The sequence below is a fragment of the Parasteatoda tepidariorum genome, chromosome 9, assembly GCF_982258835.1.
Source record: "Parasteatoda tepidariorum strain Cologne lab strain chromosome 9, Ptep-v5.0, whole genome shotgun sequence".
Taxonomy (NCBI): Eukaryota; Metazoa; Arthropoda; class Arachnida; order Araneae; family Theridiidae; genus Parasteatoda; species Parasteatoda tepidariorum.
The window spans coordinates 11,218,135-11,239,469 of NC_141763.1; the positions used below are offsets into that span (position 1 = coordinate 11,218,135).

Genomic DNA, 21,335 nt, shown 5'->3' on the forward strand with positions numbered 1-21,335 from the left:
GAGGGAATGACGAATTCAATAAAATTTAAAAATAACAGTTAGGCTTTATTAATTTCTGAAGTCAATCACATACAATTATATTCATACAAGAAAGCAACATATAATTATCCACTTTCTCGATGAAGTTGTATTTTATTTTACTCTAAAAAACGACATGAGGGAATGACAAATGTAAAAAATTTTACCTGGTTTGATTCATTCAAATTTATTCCACAGCAAAGCTTCTTTAAGTTGAAGATGGAAACATACTGCAATTTTGTTCTATGATGCCAGTTGTTAACTTCTGAAGTTTTTATTAAAATATTTTTATTCTAAGATGATTGCAGGTGATAAGAACATTGTTGTGAGGGAATGACGCGAAACACTGGGGACAAAGTTTAAAATAGTGCTGTGTTAATATTTTTATCAGAAATTAAATTTAAAATTTATTTTCTGAATTCTATATTTCAATATTCTCAAATAAAAAACACAAATTTGTAAAAAAAAAATTTTTATTTCAGAAACAATTTTTTTCTTTTTTTAAATCAGCAGTGGGGACAAGTGAGGGAATGACATATTGGTATATTTTTATTACCTAAAATTAATAAAAAATAAAAATTGATAATTTTATTTTTATTCTTTTGTTAGCTTGCATTCTGAAGGACACTTTCCCTGAAAAAAATTTTTTCGTAAGTTGTAAAACAAACATAAAATATACTGGGGACATGAAAATGACTGTTTTTGTGAGAATGACCCATATATATATATATATATATAATAACAGGGCTCCAACCCTGTTATCAGTGTTGTATTTAGCTTGAAATAATTGCAGTCTTAAGCCATCATACGTTCTAAACAGGTTTATTTAAATGTAGGCTGGTATTGCTAACAACTCACGTCCACACTCCCTATGGGAGGGGAATGGACAAGACTTCTGACAATTCCTGAACAGCTTATCAGGATCAAATCATGATGAAAAGGACACGCAAAACTATGCGTTGTTACGTTTTATACCAACACAGATTTGAGGTAAAAAAGCACACTTCTTCCTTGTATCCTTACGCATTAAGGAAAATCATTTCTGCTTCCTTATATGGAAGTGAAAAAGGGAACGATTCTAAAAATAACTCTTCCTTTGAAATATAAATCTATTTATATTTCAATGGTATGTTTTCAGCCTTGAATTCCCAAAATAGAATCTCTCTACGCTTATTCTTTAACCAAGACATTTTATGAAAACGAAAGAGATTTAATTCTTTTATTAATACAAAAGTATTTACTTTTTGTATTGCACATATATATATATATATATATATATATATATATATATATATATATATATATATATATATATATATATATATATATATATATATATATATATATATATATATATATATAGAAATGAAATAATGAAAACTTTTTTAAATCTACATTCAACTTACCGTACAATAGTTCATTAATTAGGTAATGCTTAATTTCGGAGAAGGTTTTGTCACCCAAACTACGATAATGCAGGAGGGTACCATGGGAGGGTCAGTCGCTATAGGCAGGGTTTTTTGGGGGGGAGGGAGGGATAGTTTTTTAAAAAAATATTTAAGATATTTATCGTAGTTATTTAACTGTAAAATGTACTTTAGGAATGTTTTTGGTTATTTAACGTTTTTTTTATTTGGCCAGGGGGGGTGGAGGTTTTTTCAAGTCAAATTACTTTGTAATCAGTGGTTTAATTAAATCGACGAATTTTTTTCTTAGTGGAAGGTTATTTTTAAAAGTCTCTTTTGGTGATGGAAACTTCTGTGGTAGTTGTAGTTGTGGTTCATTTATGTCGCACTAGAGCTGCGCAATGGGCTATAGGCGACGGTCTGGGTAACATCCCTGAGGATGATCCGAAGACATGCACAATTTTTAACCTCTGTAGAGGGCATGGCACCCCCACTTCGGTACCCAGACGACCTGCTCGCAAACTCGAGCACTTTACGGTAGAACAGTTTAGCGAAAACCCATACCGCACATCCTCGGTCCTACGCAGACTAGTCCAAGTGGTCACCCATTCGCACACTGACCACAGCCAGTGATGCTTGACTTCGGTGATCTGCTGGGAACCGTGTCTTAACGATCAGTCCACTGTGGGACTGGAAACTTTTAAGAAGAGTTCTTTTCAGTTGGAGTTATTTTTCTGGTCAAACTTATTATAACTTTTAGTTATAATTCCCAATTACAGTAAATTACAATAAAGGGAAGCGCAATTATAAACAGCCGTTTAGTTGGAACATGAGTTTTTAAATTTTTTAGGGCTAGGGAAATATTTTGCAATATCCCTTATATAATTTATTACCTTGTATAATTTTTTATTATTATAATTGAGAAAAATATAAACTTTCAAACTGATCGTGGAATTCACATAATTTTAAAAACAAACACATTATGACCTTGTGGGTCAGTTTTGCGTAACAATCTTAAAAAGACCATTTTTTTCCGGATAAATTTCTTCTTTATTCCTTTTTGCTATGTTAATTTTTTTCTTATGAAAATAATGATATACAAAATATTACTCACAGTTAACAATGAAGTAAATAAGGGCCTTGCATTGTGTTCATATATAAATATAATTCTTTATCTACATTTGTGTCTGATGGGGGGGGCTTTCTTATTAAGTTTATGGAGAGGGATTTCGCGGTAAGTCTTGGGAGAAGGGACACTCTAAGATTATTACATCAACCAAGAAACATTGAAAAAATGTATCCCACAGTGGACTGACTGATCGTTAAGACACGGTTCCCAGCAGATCACCGAAGTTAAGCATCACTGTCTGCGGTCAGTGTGCGGGTGGGTGACTACTTGGATCAGTCAGCGTAGGGGCCGAGGATGTGCGGTATGGGTCCTCGTTAAACTGTTCTACCGTGAAGTGCTCGACTTCGCATGTAGGTCGTCGGGCTACCGAAGCGGGGGTGCCATCCCCTCTGCGGAGGATCGAAATTGTGATGGCATGTCTTTGTGATGGATCCTCTTCAGGGTTGTTTTCCAGCCCGTCGCCAATAGCCCATTGCGCAGCTCTAGTGCGACGTAAATGAACCACAACTACAACATTGAAAGAATGGATGATATCTGTATTTTACATCAATGGTAGAAAACAATTTAATAAATCTTTAAAATTAATGAGGAAATTGTATGGTAAATAAGCATTTCGAAATAATAAATGGATTCAAAATAACAAGAAAATTCAAAAATTTTTCTGGTTTGAAATAATGGTTTTACACTTATTTTCGTTTGACCGCTTAGGTAATATGTTGAGTGAATTGTGTATTATTATTAATTATCCAAGCTAAATTATATAAATTGTTCAAGTTTAATTGTTACTTAGCTTGCTAGTGTCGCCCGAAGTGTCTAGTTCGGGCAACAACTACGCGCAGTATTTGTGATGCCAGAAATGACTTCTAGCAGAAGAAAAATGAACGTTTCCATTTTGTGAAGCATGAGCTGAGTTCGTTTCTACTTTAGGACAGGGGAGAGGGGGGCACATGTGAACAAACTTTTTTATTTCTTCATTTATCAAAAAATATCATCAATTTCTCACAGTAAAGAAGTCCATATGTTTAAATAGTCTTTTCTTTGTCTTACGGAATTGTTTGAGATTTTTCAATAAAATATTTCTTTACTTTATGATAGTTTAGAAAAATTACTTCAATTGTTCACATGTGCCACTATTTGGGGCACATGTGAACATGCCTGGGGCACATATGAACAAGATTAAAAACACAAAGCAATCATCACATTTCAAAGAAAAAAATCTTTAATATAACAGATATAGATACGCATTATACTGAAGTGGTTGTAGCTAACTATGTGAATTTAAATTGTACAACAGTACTGTCAGTAAGAAAATAATTTTTCAGCTGTATAATAATTTTTCCGCTTTTGGGTTTTTCGCAACTTTATGATCCTCAGGAGTTGTAATGGGCGTTTTTCTTCCTTCTCTAATACTCTTTCATGCTTTTTTTTCATTTTTTCTATCTTTTCGTTTGTAGCTTTAGCAATTCCATCTTTCTCAGGTGTATGAATTAATATGCGTGATGCGCGATCAACCATTTAATAAAAAAAATTTCAGCAAAAAATTAATAAATTAATTATGGAAAATTAAATAATAATAATTTTAAATGCATACATATTTTTTAAACTTATAATATCATGAGGATAATAATCTTAATACTATGTTGGGGCACATGTGAACTGTTCACATCTGCCCCAGATGTTTTGTTCACAAGTGCCCCCATCTTCCTTCTTAAACCTAACTTGAAAAATAAAGAATTTTTAATTGAGTAAAAAAAAAGACTAATTGTCATAAACTTACCTAAATGTTCATATAATGGTCTGCAATAGTTAATTTTAGCTTATTAGTGGATTTATATTACGCTTTCACTTGAGGAAGTGAGTGATTGTAATATATTCAACACCAGCTGATACAAAGAAATTGTCAGAATAGAACAACAAAATGTCTCATTGCTCTGAAAGTTTTGCAAAGAGTTAGGACTAGTACTGCCATCAATTGAAAAATTTTCAGGATTTTTTATTTCAAATCATATTGGTAAAACATACCATGTTCACATGTGCCCCCCCTCTCCCCTACTTATTTCACTATTTTCCTAATAGATGCATTAGGGGTCCTAGTTTTTCACCAATTACGACTTCAGTCGAGGGAGGGAAATGTGGGAGGGGGTTTTGGGATATACCATACAGTAAAAGATTTGTAAAATTTATGCATTGAAAATCATATTGTTGTGTTTTTATATTATATTATATTTAGCTTCAAAATTTTGTTTAATTTGCTCTAATTGAATAAGATGTGTGTGTGTAATCCATTACTTTTTTTATGTGTATGTAAACACTATAAATACAGTAGTTATTGAATTTAAAATTTTTTTTTTGTTATAAAAAACCATTTTCTAACTTTTATAATAATATAAAGAACAAAATGAAACAGTCAAAAAATTTTCCATTTTTGGTCCATTTTTCTGAAATATATCACTGTTAAGGGAGTAATTAACATAAATTATATTTTATTATTATTAATTATTTCAATTATTTAAGCTTAATTCTATTAAGTATTCAAGCTTAATTATTAATAATTATACTTATTTGTCCAATCTGGATCCTTTAACGATTGGTTTTCTTAACTCTTCCCTCGAAACTTTTTCGGTTTATTAGGTTTATATTATTTTGACAGCTTTTACGAATTGTAAGATGACAGATTATTACATCAACCGAAGATCTTGAACAGGATGGATTATGTTGCTATTTTTCATCCATGTCAGAAAACATTTCAGTAATCTTTAAAATTAACGGGAAAAATGTATCTTAAATACTTGAAAGTATTTAGAAATAAATAATGGGCGTATACTCATAAGAACAAGAAAATTGAGTAATGTTTGAATTAGTTTAAAATAATGGTCTAAAGCTCTTTACACTTATTTCAACAAGAGCGCTTAGAAAATATTTTGAGCGAATTGTAGACAATTGTATTATTATAACATTCAAATATTCATTAATATGATGTATTATTTTACTGTTTATAATTAATCATAGAAAAACATACAAAATTATGCACAAGATATGAAACGGTTCAAATAACATTTAAGCAAATAAAAGACAGCAGTTTGCATTTTGTTTATTTTTACTTCGAATAGGAAAGATTCTATATTTCTTATATTGAGGTAAAAATTCCTTGCATGCTGCAAAAAATAAATAAATAAATAAATAAAATTTCAGTTTTTCTGCAGATTCATCAGAAAATATACTTCTGAAACAATGACTGCATAATTACTTCAAATTTACTGCAGCATAACCATGGATTTAAAGTTTCAGTTTTTTTAAATTTATGATTTTAAATTGACCTCACTTAAGCAACATTAATTTTGTATACAATAGCTAAAAGTTTTTTTGAAATAAATTAGTGATAAATTAATTCACATTGGCTGAAAAATGGATGTAGTGTTTTTACACTTAAGATTGCACAACAGAATATCTGCAGTTAACTAGAAAAAACTACAAAACTACTTCAGTTCTGTAGAAAAACTGCAGTTTATTTTTAGCTGAAAAATCACGAAAGCCTCCAGCCATGGACCTCCTCCCAGGGGACTTTAATCCATGATCCGCCTATCACTGACAATATTTTACGTCACAGCAATGTGGTAGGTGCGAGCCGGGTGCGGAATTCGCATCGACCAGCTATGGCTGGGATTCCAACTCGGTTCACATCATCAGGAGGTGAACGCTCTATTCCTTGAGCCAATCAAAAATAATTTTATTATATTATAATTTTATACCCATCGTTGAACAGCCGACCCAATTTTATGGGTTTGCGACTACCAATGTTCAGCTCCATGGCCTTGTAGTTTTGAACCCGAACCAGAAGAGAAGGGAACTCCTGGATCAAGTATTGGGAGAAATCTGCCTTTCTGGAAGACATTTTGATAGAACTAACCCTCATTTGCGTTGCAGGGAGAGGAAGACCACGAAAATCCCCCACGGTAAACCACCTCATTGAGAGGTGAAGCGAACGCTCTATTCCCTGATTTAGCATGCAGATTTGACGAGCACCTTTCTGCGTATACGCTTCGACTATTTTATCGTCAGCCGAAATCGAACTCAAAAACCCCCAACTGCCCACCAACAAAGACACCTTAACCGATTGTGCCACCGAACCACTGGATAATGTCTAAGTAAAATATTTAACGTAACTGAGGAACATAATAAACGAGAAGCAGTATCGGTAATTGTATGCTTTAATTTAAAAAAAAAATACTCTTAAACTAAATTAATTTAAGGAAGATTTCAATAACTCGTGTCTAAAGAGGGTGAACATATTTTTGTAGTATAACTGAAGGTATCTTAAACATAAGGGACTTTATTAAACAAATGAGTGTTGGAGAAGTTGATGATGAATTAATTTCGGAAGCATTTATGAATGTTAAAAAATAAATAAATCAATAAACAAATAAAAGTCTTAATCTAAGAGAAATTCAATGATAAAAGAATTCGCATAATCGTATTCACGAAAACTATTAACTAAATCGGTCGAATAGTTCTTGAGAAAGCAAGTTTTAAAATAACATTTTTTCGAAGTTTTTAAACGCAGAAACTATTCGATCTATTTCGCTCAAATTTTGTACTTCGTTGTTTGCAATTTCATAACATTAAATGGAATAAAAAAATTTTTAGTTTTAATTTTTTTAACTCTTAAAGAATAAAATAATAAAGAAATAATAATAAGTTATTAAAATCTACTTATTTACATGGGATTATTGTTGAATAAACGAAATTTTTAATTGTGTAAAAAAAATACTCTTTGATTCGTTTTATTAGTTCTTAAGATATGTCAAAATGAGAAACTAACATTAAGAGATTCATGTTTTCGGCAATTCTTCAGACTGAATTTAGATAATTCTATGTTTTGATAGCAACAATCTAAATCAGTCGGTAAAAAAATTTGTTTATTCAGAAAAATAACGATTTTGTATCCGATTTCGTAACTTAATTAATTATGAGCACTAATGAAAAAAAGGGTTTAATTTTTATAAAAGTGGGTAACAGTAAAGGGTAACGTCTGGTTAAGAAGAGAGCCTGACACTTGGGAGCTATTTTATTTTATGTTATATCCGTTGTTGAACACCCGACGCAATTTTGGGTTTACTACTACCAGTGTTCAACTCCATAGTCTTGTGATTTTGAACCCAATCCAGAAGACAAGGGAACTCCTGGATCGAGTATTGGGAGAAATTTGCCTTCGTGGAGGACTTCGTGATGGAGCTAACCCGCATTTGCGTTACATGGAGAGGAAGACCACGACAACCTCCCGCGGTTAGCCTGACGGTAAGGGGACTCTAACCCATGATCCGTCTATACCACTGTGGATATTTTACGTCAGCACTGTGGTCGGTGTTAGCCGGATGCGGAATTCGTATCGACTGTGATTCGAACCCGGTTCGCCTCATTGGAATGCGAACGCTCTATCCCCTGAGCCATCATGGCTCAATCAAAAATAATTATCACTAATCGATAAATAATCGATGGTTTTATTAAATTTATGAAGAAAAAAAAACAATTATTTCTCCTTTCCAAGCATGACGTGAAATATGAGCAACTCTATATTACACAGAAGAATATTCGTTTTTTGAAACGATGCAAGTTAAGAAAAGGAAATTTTAAAAAAAAATGTGAACTTAGAAAGGTTAAGGCCCTTCTAATGAATGAATAGTTAAATAATTGTAATTTACCTCTGTCTGGCGGAGTTGTCTCATTGATGGAGAGATGGCACTTCAGAAGTGATTCATTCAATAATGTCCACTGTTTCTGTTGCGAGGGTCGCAGTGATCCATTCTATAAAAAGAAAACAATGCACTTCTTAGATAAATAATCTCCACCACCGCTCACTTAAGAAACTCAGTTTTATTAACTTGTTAAGTAACACTCACAAAGCTGTCCTTGAGAATACCGTGAAATTGATAAAAAATGGTTCGAACAAAAAAAAAAAAAGATTTTTAGTTAGTGTGCTAAACTCAGCGACCATAAAACGCCCTCCAAAACTACTCATTGAATCTCAAGCGGGCCATAAAAAGATTAGAGTAGAGAAAATTTGAAACAAGTTCTTATTCTTTTTGACACTATTTTAAACATTTAGCTCACAAAAAAATGGCAGAAATTTTGGACTCTGTTTTTATGAGAATCGAACGACGCAAAGAAATTTATGGCGTTTGCATGATTAATTTATTTGAAGGCAAATCAAATTTAAATAACTTTAAAAATTTGATTTCAATAACAGAACTTACATTATAGTAATATTATAAATTTCTATCTAAACGCGATATAGAAATTTATAGCGTTTGCTTAACTTTTTTTATTTGAAGGCAAATCAAATTTAATAGTTTTTATACATTTTATTTCAATAACAGCACTTATACAGGGTGTCCCAAAAGGTCGTTTACAAACTTAACATGCTGGTCTGTCATATCATGATGAATAAGATTTACATAGGAACTTGTGTCCGAAAATTAAAACTACGACCGCTAGAGGGCGATAATTGCACGAAAACGGGAGAGTGGGAAAAACAATCATTTCAGGCGTGGACGTTGAAGGATGAATGAGTTTAGTAACGCAGAAATGGCCGACATGCATTACGTATACGGCGCCGCTGATGGAAATGGACGAGCCGCGGCATGGACGTACCTTGAGCGCTTCCCAAACAGACGTCAGCCAAGTCATGTTTTGTTTGGACGATTGCACCGCAGATTATGTGAATCAGGTGCTTTCGTAGCACGTAGCCACATCGGTCGAGAATGTGCTACACGCACACCTGTCGTAGAGGAAACCGTGCTACAGGAGTATGCCATCAACCCGCAAAGAAGTCTCCGAGAAGGCGAACGTGTCTTGGGTGTAGCTCGTTCCACCACAATGAGCATGCTGCACGATGACATGCAACACCCTCACCACTTCCAAAAAGTACAGGCATTGTGAGCTGACGATTATCCCAAACGCATTGCATTCTCACGCTGGTATTTGCAACAGCGGGTCGCACAGCCAGATTTTGAATCATGGATTTTGTTTTCTGATGAATCCTGCTTTACACGGAATGGTGTCGTGAACCTGCACAACATGCACGTATGGGCGCATGAAAACCCAAGATGTACACGTGCCCATGCACATCAAGAACGTTTCAGCGTAAACGTTTGAGCTGGTATTATCGGTGACATGTTGATTGGCCCTTACCTTCTACCTGAACGCCTCGACGGAAATACCTATCGCATTTTTTTAGAAAGAGTTTTGCCGGATCTGATGGGTGACGTTCCAGCCGCTACACGCCGAAACATCTGGTTTCAGCATGATGGAGCGCCTGCCCACTTCAGCTATGCTGTTCGAGAATACCTCGATAGGATTTTTCCTAATCGCTGGATCGGTAGAGGCGGACCAGTCGCATGGCCGCCGCGATCCCCCGACCTGACTCCCCTGGATTTCTACCTGTGGGGACACATGAAGTCCATAGTGTACGAGACACCTGTAACATCGGACATGGATCTTATCGCCAGGATCGCGGAAGCGGCAACACGTGTCCGTGACACTCCTGGCCAATTTGAACGGGTTCGTGAATCCATGCGCCGACGCTGTGAAACGTGCATTGTGGCGAATGGAAGGAATTTTGAGCATTTGCTGTGATGTAATGATGTTTTATAATAAAAATCATATTAACAACGCTATCGATATCATTTTTTTTCTCCTCATCCAAACATGCACTTATCGCCCTCTAGCGGTCTCAGTTTTAATTTTCGGACACAAGTTCCTATGTAAATCTTGTTCATCATGATATGACAGACCAGCATGTTAAGTTTGTAAACGACCTTTTGGGACACCCTGTATTATAAGGCCGCTGTATTATAAATTCCTATCTAAAAGCCATATAGAAATTTATAGCGTTTTCATAATTTATTTATTTGAAGGCAAATCAAATTTAATAGACTTTATAGATATTATTTCAATAAGAACACTTATATTATGAGGCCTTTACATTATTAATTTCTATCGGAACGCTATGTTCAGATTTATAACGTTTGGATAATATATTTATTTGAAGGCAAATCAAATTTAATAGTTTTTATAAATTTTATTTCAATAACAGCACTTATATTATAGGGCCGCTGTATTTTAAATTCCTATCTGAAAGCCATATAGAAATTTATAGCGTTTTCATAATTTATTTATTTGAATGCAAATCAAATTTAATAGACTTTATAGATATTATTTCAATAAGAGCACTTATATTATGAGGCCTTTACATTATTAATTTCTATCGAAACGCTATGTTCAGATTTATAACGTTTGGATAATATATTTATTTGAAGGCAAATCAAATTTAATAGATTTTATTTCTGTCAATCCACCTTGAATAACTTTTGATCTAATGATCGGATCTTTACGTTCTAGGATTCAATCTTAGTAGTTTTAGTAGGTGACCACAAATATACTATATAATTTATGCAGCCGATATTTTAAGTTCCGGAATCACGCACAAAAACGTTCTTTATAGTTCCTGCGAAATCGAATTTTAAAAAAGTCATTTATTTAAAGTTCGATTTCTGAGGAGCAACTTGACCGATTTCAAATCGAATATTCCAAGCATCAGATGTTATTATTGCTCGGCCACAGAAGCATTCTCACTACGTACTTTGACGCCTTCTCGAAGGATCTGCAACAATCAGATTCGATTTTTTTTCCAGTTTGAACGTTGTTTCTTTATTTAACTAACATTGCAAGTAGTTGCCAGGAATCGCTACTAACTACTGTTTTTTTTTTGTATCGTGCTACTCATTGCACTACTTCTTTTAAAAAGTAGCTCACACTACACTAAAAACTACGAAAAAAAGTAGCGACAACAGTAGTTTTGCTACCTGTAGCATGTTAGCCGAATACTGATCTAAGTAGATTATCTAGGTAATTTACAGATTATCTTGGTAGTTTGCATATTACAGAGGTAATTTGAGAAATGAAACAACTTTCTGGCACCTTAAAGGATCATTCTACTTAATCTACATAATCTGGAGAATAATTGAGTTCCAACTTTAGCGGTAACACAAATGTTCAAACGAGAGGGTAAAAAACGCTTCAAAATTTAACGAATCATTCCAGAGGAAGAAAGAACTAAAAACATCTAAACCAATTTTATTGTCTAATGAAACTTGAAGATGTTTCCAATAATATCCATTCAAAGACTATGTGTTTTTTTGGCAATCCAACAGGTTTTGAAGTTTTTCTTGCAGACGATTTGTGACCCCCAACGTGTATAATACAGATGCTTCATTTTTTGCTAGGATCCAAAAACACTGTCTATAAAGAAAGTATGGACAATCATTTCTCGATCAGGGCTAGAATCGATAATTTTATACGATTAATCAAGAGATGAAAAACGAGTTTTTAAAATGCCTGAATTAAAAGGCATATTTTTTCTAGCACTTGATATTTTTATGCCTAGTAAGCAGGTAATATTCGAAAGTGATAAAAATGCTTTTCCTTTTTTTTTCTTTTCTTAAATGCTCATGAATAACTATTGCAAATACGAAGCAAATATAAGGATCGTATATATATATTTTTTTACTCTGTATGAGTCAAATAAGTATTCAAAGAATAAAGGCCTGTTTACACGGTCCAATTTCTTGAATCCGAGAAATTCGACGGATTTCTCTGTCCAAGAAATTGGATGATTCGTTGACACTATCCAAGTTCTTGAATGTCGCTGATTCGTTGAAAGAAAAACTCGCGCATGCGCATTGTTCATATTCAACATTATAAAATAATACTTACATAAGTTTAAAATTACTAAATAAATTCAAATAAAATCATAATAACACAAATAAACCGCAACAGATCAATTTATTTGGACTAAAATATATGAAAACAGACAGGAAGATGACATAATTTGCTGCCTGCTTGTTGACGTCACAAAACCTAAGACGCTGATTGGTTAAGGGAGAAAAAACTTGGATGGAAAGTAGAACATGCTCTACTATCGTCCAAGAAGTTGGACCAAGTTCTTGGATGTTTGTTTACACGATCAAAGCTCAAAGCAAAACAAGTTTCCATCAATATCAATCAATCTCTGTCCAAGAAATTGGATCGTCTAAACAGGCCTTAAGCTCGATGATATTTTACATGTATAGTAAAATCGTTTAAGCATTAAAAATATATTTGCTAATCACATCATTCGCTTTATTGACATATTCAAGAACAAATACTTTAGAGAAAAAGCTAATATGAAGTTTAAAATTTTTTATTATTTTTGTTTTAATGTTCTTTGATGTATTTAAATAGATTCATTTGCAATCTATACCAATAGAGTTTTAAGTATGGTAAGAAACTTTTTAAAAAAATGTTCGTCTTTTTTTTTTTAAAGTCATTTTCGTTAGTGAAAAAGTTTCCTAGATTAGTTTCTAAATATTGTATTTAAATAAAATGCCTCCCAGCAATACTGAGTAAAGATAAATAAACTATTGTATGAAAATGCTTCCTATTTCAGTTTAAATTCCTTTTTTTTTGCTTTAAACTTCTTTATTTAAGCAATAAAAAATGGTAAATTCAAAAAATTATTATATTTACGAAAATTTCCTGATTAAGCAATTTGTTGCTTTTAAAAATAAAATAGTTAAGCAATTTTCGAAAAGTTTTTGATGAATCTTTTAACATTGGTTTATTCTTTTTACTTAAACTTACTTAATAAATTTTTTTCTAATTGTGATTATTTTGATTTAGAAATGATCAACGTATAAAGTGAATTAAGTTCAATTAGAGTGTGGATTAATTATTTCGATTTAAAAATGATAAATGAATTAGGAAATCAAGGAATCACCATATCAATGAAGTAATGAAAAAACAAATCAGTTACTAAGCGAATCAGTTAATTGGCAAATAATCGAATCTATAAATCAGCGAATTTGGAGGAGTAGCGATTTATTGAACTGACGTAGTAGTAAATCAACGAATCAATATCGGGGAATGTGGAATCAGTCAATGGGGGAATTAATTAATATCTCTTTTAGTAAAAGGGGGAATCAGTTTTTATAGTTATTTTTTTAATTTATAAGCCTAGAGTTTATAATGCATTGCAGACGATAATCATGATTATTTTTTAAATATTTCATGGATTTTTTTTAAATTTTTGACCCATTGGCAAAATGGGTGTTGTTTTGGGTTTGATGGCGTACGCACCTTATTTGGACGTCAACACACTTTTCAACTACGTTCAAGAGTAATGCTAAACAGTGCGCATGCTTCGTCATTGCTTGCGTTGCGATGGCAACCGCTGCTGTTCGATAATTATTTTAGAATTCTTTTTTTTCTTTTCATTTTCTCCCGCAGTCATTCTTGATGTACTTACATAATAATAATTTAGAGTATTTTTATATTCTTTTTTTTTTATTAACGTATAATGACTGTCTTGACGGTGATTTCAATATAAATATGAATGCTGCAGAAGGAAAAGTCTTAAAACACGTACATAGGCAGGATATATGAAAATCAATCTGACGACAGACATCAATTGAGATAGTTTTTGCAACCCATGATTTGAAATGGTGTGGCGTTTAACGGAGTCAATCTAGAAAGAAAAAGCATTTGACCCATGGTAACCAGTGATCCAAATAAGTCAATCACAACTTTTTTCATTTTTTATTTTTTTTTTAAATTCACTTAGTTTACATTGCTGTTATTCTTATTTTTTTCAATTATTTTAATTTTGTAGAACTTTGAAGTTCAAATTTTCTCAAAACCTGTTTGTTCAAACTTGAGTTTTAACCATTCATTACAAAAGTGCGCTATTCCGTCAATAACATCGCTATAACGCAGAAATGAACTCTCCAAAAAATATCGCGTTAGAATTCTTTACTCACACAGTTCTGCAGGTCGATTGAAATTCTGTGCACAAGTTGAAGCTCATATCTTGTCATTTTATAGAGTTTTTATTCCTCTCGATGGAGAAGGGGGGGTTTTTGAGAAAAGAAGAACTTGTTCTGAAATTTCAACAGTGTGTATGTGTTTTGAATAGAAAATCCCTCATGTTTGGATGTCCTTCAGATGTCTGGGTAAAGCTTTAAAAAAAATGATGAAGTTGTTGAGAATATTGAACTGCAGAGAAGTTATCGTGAAATGTGATATCAAGTTGAAAGAAAAAACAAAATTTAAAAAAAAGAATTTTAAAGTTGAAATAGAGTTACATACTTGTTTTAACATTTGACTGACTCGAAATGACTTTTATTACTTGTTTTTACTATTGACCACTATATATATATATATATATATATATATATATATATATATAGTATAAATACGTGTCCGAAATATTTGTTGCATCCGATGTAATATTGATTTATTCGTGGATATTATTACATTTATTCGATAATTCAATATCTGCTGAGGATAGATCAGGAGAAACATCAGTGTTCTGGAGTACCGGTTAAATGCATACTGGTCACTTGACCTTAAAAAAGTATTGAAATCGGGCATACCGGGCAAATGTATACGGGACAGTGACACTTAACTGAACCTAGTATATATTTCAGACATTTACCAAAGCAACTGTGTGATTGTCAACATTCACCGGTGGAGCAAACAATCATCAATTTCGGTCATTCACGGCAACATATATATATATATATATATATATATATATATATATATATATATATATATATATATATATATATATATATATGTATGTATATATATATATATATATATATATATATATATATATATATATATATATATATATATATATATATATATATATATATATAATAATAATAATAATAAATACTTTTGTATTAATAAAAGAATTAAAACTCTTTCGGTTTCATAAAATGTCTTTGTTAAAGAGTAAGGGTAGAGATATTCTATTTTGGGAATTTCAAGGCTGAAAACATATCATTGAATAATAATTGGATTTATATTTCAAAGGAGGAGTTATTTTTAGAATCTTGTTCCTCTTTCACTTCCATATTAGGAAGCATTAAATGATTTTCCATAATGCGTAGAGTTGCAACGGTATGTACGACTGGAACCTAAGTACACCAATCTCTGTAGAATTTTATGCGGGACAGAAGGTTTTCGCATGTCTCTGGCTGAATAACGTGTTCCAATAAACATCTGCCGGAACCATCCGGAGTCTTGTCCACACCCCCTACCATGTGGAGTGCGGATGTGAACTGTTATAACCATCAGCATAACTTTTACTAATGCTTTTATAACTTATTATGGCTTTTGACTGCATTCTTAAAGTTGAATACACCAATGATAACAGAGCTGTAGCCCTGTTATTATATATATATATATATATATATATATATATATATATATATATATATATATATATATATATATATATATATATATATATATATATATATATATATATATATAAAAATTAAGTTGTGGAGAGCTTTATTTCACAGCATGAACTGTCTCATTTTGTAATGGGTATAGGAAATGTACAAACACTTTAATAATATTTTTATGTTACCCAAATGTGCATGATAGCTTTATGTACTCCGAAAACCATGGTAAAACTTTGCAGTCAGGTACGATTCTTAGTTATGGCTATTTTTACGACGCCAAGATTGGCGCCAAAAAGTGATAGATTTTTGTTGCGTTATTACAAATCTTTTTGAAACAACTAAAACATTTAATGTTGATGTTCGTTTATCAAACAAAGTTGTAATTTTCTTTTCAAAAAACATAAATACAACGCATGTTTTATCAAAATATCGCCAGTATAAGGGACATTCAATTTTATCACACTAACCCAAAAAATTTCTATGATGTGAAGTATTCTAGAAAATAAAACGCTTTTGTGCTGATAGTACATAACCATTTTTAGTGATATGGCATTTCATAATATATTTTGATAGTGTTTATTCGATTTAAAACGATATATATCGGCATTATAATTATTATGATATATAGTTATAATAAACCACGTTATAATAAAACACGATAGTCTAAAAATATGGTTGATTTTATTGTTATGATTTGATTCCTTTCCAATGATATGTGATAGTATTTCATTCATTGTCAATGATATGATAGTATTTAATCCATTACTAATGATATGATATGATAGTATTTAATCTATTACTAATGATATATGATAGTATTTAATCCATTACTAATGATATGATATGATAGTATTTAATCTATTACTAATGATATGATATGATAGTATTTAATCCATTACTAATGATATGATATGATAGTATTTCATTCATTGTCAATGATATGATAGTATTTCATTCATTGTCAGTAATATGACAGTATTTCATTCATTGTCGATGATGTGACAGTTTTTAGTCCATTAATAATGATTGATAGTATTTTATCCATTATCAATGATATGATAGTATTTATTCCGGTATCAATGAAATGATATGATAGTATTTAATCCATTATTAATGATATGATAGCATTTCATTCATTGTCAATGATATGATAGTATTTAATTCATTACCAATGATATAATATTATATGATAGTATTTTATCCATTATCAATGATATGATAGTATTATATCCACTATCAATGATATGATAGTATTGAATTCACTGACGATATAATTATAATAATGTGATAACACTTGATCCATTTCCAATGATATAACATCATTTTACCCATTTTCAATGATATGATAATAATAAAGCCATTTTTAATGATATGAAAGTATTTAATCCTGATCAAAAGATATTATTTGTTAATTTTCAAAGTAATCTAACATTTCGAGATATTTACTTATGTTGCCTCGTGGTAGAACAATATTATTTGGGTAAACAATAAAAATTAATTAGGTATTTTAATTACTTTCAATCGAGGTATTTTTTTCTAAATAATAACCAATAATATATTTAAAAGCTAGCTTAAAAAGAAAGTAAAAAGCGAAATTGCCCATAAATTTTAAATTCTTTCCCTTAACTCATAACTTCCCCCTTAATGTAGTAACAATTACTGAATTCTTCTCAGATCCAAATGATACTTATTCTGAACTTGCCATGAAACTCGGCCATTTTTCATTCCGAAATCATCGCCTCATTTTAAAAATGAAATATGAGTTTTCTTAAACTTAAAAAAAATTGTTGAAATGGTCAATAAATCTTTGTATAATTTGACTGAAACTGCTTGAATCCGGTTAAGGTTTATTAAAATTAGATTACAAAGCGGTGCTGTCAGAGCCTCATAAAACGATTCTTCTCAAACAACGGCTCCTTAAAATATCGCTCCTAGCTTTCCGCTCACTTTGCCCAGTCCCTTGTGTGTATTTTTTCCCATTTCCCCATTATCTAGGCGAAGAAGAGGGAACATTCAGTGAGGCGTGTAGTTTTATAACTGTCAGGAAAAGCTGGAAAGTAGAGCTGATTCGAGAATTTTATGACTCAAAGGCTGTTTTAGCGAAGGAGGCATCGTTGTGTTTTATGACGTGTTGTCCACATTCCAAATGCTATTTCTGGGCGTCACTGTAGTTGAATTTTCTTTCTTAGTTTGTTCCTTTGCAGTTCGAACATTCTTGATGGGATACTTGTTGACTATTTGTCTCCTTCTTCTTGCAAATAACTACTCAGCAATGTTTTCCCGATAACATCGATAAATTGTAATGGTAGGAGTTTTGTGTTTGAGTGGCTTCTCAAGATATTTATATATTACAACGTGATGAAAAAGTTATAGATATTATACTCACGGATATTATATCCAAACGTGATAGGATATTATAGATATTATACTCATAGATAGATATTATATCCGAGCGAGATAGAAAATTATAGATATTCATAGATAGATATGAATATAATATCTATAATATTAAACGTGCAAGAAAGTTATCGATGTATTCTTAGATGGATATTTTATTCAAACGTAGTAGAAAGTTATAGATATTATATTAAACGTGTTAGACAGTTATAGATATATCCTTAGATGAATATTATATTCAAACGTGGTAGATAGTTATAGATATTATATTCATAGATGGATATTATATTCAGAGGTGGTAGAAAGTTATAGATATTATATTAAACGTGTTAGACAGTTATAGATATATCCTTAGATGGATATTATATTCGAACGTGGTAGATAGTTATAGATATTATATTCATAGATAGATATTATATCCAAACGAGTTAGAAAGTTATAGATATTCATAGATAGATATGAATATAATATCTACAATATTAAACGAGCTAGAAAGTTATAGATATATCCTTAGATGGTTATTATATTCAAAAATGGTAGAAAGTTATAGATATTATATTCATAGATAGATATTATGTTCAAACATGATAGAAAGTTATAGATATTATATTATGTAGATATTATATAAGTTATAGATTGATATTAGAGTAATATGAATACAATATCTATAAACGTGCCAGAAAATTATAGATATATCCTTATAGAAAGTTATAGATAGTATATTCATAGATATTATATTTGAACATTGCAGTTGGTCTAGAATGAAAATTCAGAAATCTATGTAATTATTTATTTATTCTTTAGTTAAAATCAAATATCCTGAAATGCATTGACAGTTGGACATTCTTATAGACAATTCGAAATTTTAAACTTAAAAAAATTAATTAGTTAAACTTTTTAAACTACGTTTTTTGGAGAGGACAAAAAATAAGAAAAGAAAATTATTTTTGTTAGAATAAAAGAGAAAAACTTAAGGCGTATCGACTTTGTGAGACGTGGATGGAAATTTCGGCGATGATTAAAATGTATTCTCTTCCTTTTTTTTTGAACAAGAGAAATATCTAACAGCAATTAATTCAATTCCAGGTGAAAAACTTAGTTTTTTTTAAAAATTTCTCTTCAATTTATTATTTTTTCGATTTAGGCTTGAGTCTGTTGGTTGGTTTATGATGGAAAGTTGTTACAATTTATAGATTCTATATGATAAAGATAAACTCTGCTCTAACCATTTAAAGACAATTGTGACTTGATTAGGTAATTTACGGCAGTAAAATTCCGTCAATTTACTGAGTCAGTGTAAAATTTTTTGTAAGACACTTCTGTTAGCAACTTTATTTGCACGGAAGTGACGTACACTAGTTTATTTCCAGCTATTCGTCTACGTATCTCAATTCCAGCATCACCGCTTTCATTATTTTATCAGGGTACGCAGCCAAATATTTCAACAAAATTAAGCACCTTTTAAGTACTTTTTAAGCACTCAAAAATATTTTTAAGCATTATATGCATTAACAAAAAGCAAGCTAATTTTCAAAGACTCTACATGATCATGATAAAATAACTAGTTTCTGACAAAGAACACTTTTCATGATTATATTAGCCACCCTAAAAAGATCGAGAGATTTTTTTGGTTCGATTTCAGAGGGTGGAAAATGAAGCCTGAAATTGAGAATATCTTGCAAAATGTAGCAGAGTTGCAGATAGGAATGCAAGAATCTCACTGAACCCAGCTCAGTGCATGCACACGCGAACTCTCAAGTAGTTCATCAAACATGTAAAATGATTGGCGCTTTCATACGCAACGGACCGACAGTACGCCGAAATGCATTGTTTGAATGATTTGTAAAAACGTTGGATAGAACAATGTGAAAACTGCGATTTTGAATTATACGTGCCGAAAATCGACATGGTAAGAAAGGAAATCTCATTTTCGAAAAAGTTAAATTAAGCACTTTTCAAAAACACTCAATAAAAAAGCACCATTAAGGACTTTTAAAAAACGAAAATCGAAAATAAGCACCTTTAAGTACTTTTTCAAAAAGGCTACGCACCATATAAACTTAATATAATGAATATAAACTTTATGTAAGCTGATATATAAACTTAATATAATAAATAAATAATAAAGTAATCGTTATAGTTAATAAAAAAAATAAGAACTTATTAAAAATTCCGATCTAGTAATTAGATTATCTCCGATAGACATGCAATCTAAAGGAGTCAAAAGAATTAGTGATTTTAATAATTATTATTATTTTTTATTATTTTATTTATTGATATCTGAAATTTTGTTTTACACGTGAAAGCTCGATCATTAAGTCAAAAGTCATGTTTTGCACTTTTTTTTTCTCACACTGTTTCATAGAATTGAATAAAATTAATTTACTTCGGAACAAAATTAACTGATGTAATTTGATTTTGCAACTACATTAATGTATTAAAAAAACGCGCATTAAATCCTACCAAAGAAAAAAGAAATCTGAATCAGTTTTAACAATAATGATCCTTTTACATTCTTTTTTTAATCCTTTTATTCCTGAGAAACCATTAATATTTTTCTTGATTACATTAATACTTTTTATTCAACAAAATCTCTTTCATTTTCTTTGGCTTTCTTCTCATTCAGAACTTTCTGAAAGCAAACGATTTTTTTTTTGTGGTCTTTCTGATGTCATGAAGTTTGAATGCTAGTGGTGGCAACACGCCAGCGAATCCTCTCCTCTCGCGGGAGTTTTGACATTGTATCGCCCACGTTCTGGAGAGGGTAAACTTCTTTAGCGGATTTTTTTGGGGCGAAAAATGTTCTTTTTTACGGAAAAAAGTTTCTGGGACTCAATCGATGTGGGCTGGATGGTGATGTGTTGATGAAAACTGTCACAGAAGTTGTCGCGGTATCTATAAATATCGATGTTTGCGTTAAAACGTTCCCACTTTGCTGATTATAAGTGATAGCATTTCAGCGCAAATGAAGACGGATGACGCCGTTTCGCTGTAATCAAGTGAATGATTGTATAAACAGATAGAATCGGCTAATGAGGATTCTCAGTTATAAAAATGCGGATAAATCGTTTGACATCATTATAACATAGC

At 31.4% G+C, this 21,335-nt stretch overlaps 1 protein-coding gene and 1 long non-coding RNA gene across 4 annotated transcripts in view; one reads left to right on the forward strand and one right to left on the reverse strand.

Moving 5' to 3' along the window:
* LOC107446371 (parathyroid hormone/parathyroid hormone-related peptide receptor) overlaps positions 1-21,335 on the reverse strand; it is a 202,254-nt gene that overhangs the window by 79,117 nt on the left and 101,802 nt on the right. For both annotated transcript variants that reach the window (XM_087150866.1, XM_087150865.1), the window contains exon 2: positions 8,253-8,355. In XM_087150866.1, the coding sequence (XP_087006992.1) occupies positions 8,253-8,355 (103 nt within the window). The remainder of the gene's footprint in view (positions 1-8,252; positions 8,356-21,335) is intronic.
* The window catches only part of LOC139426913 (uncharacterized), a 256,631-nt gene that overhangs the window by 78,681 nt on the left and 156,615 nt on the right, over positions 1-21,335 (forward strand). The gene's annotated exons all lie outside the window — the stretch shown is intronic.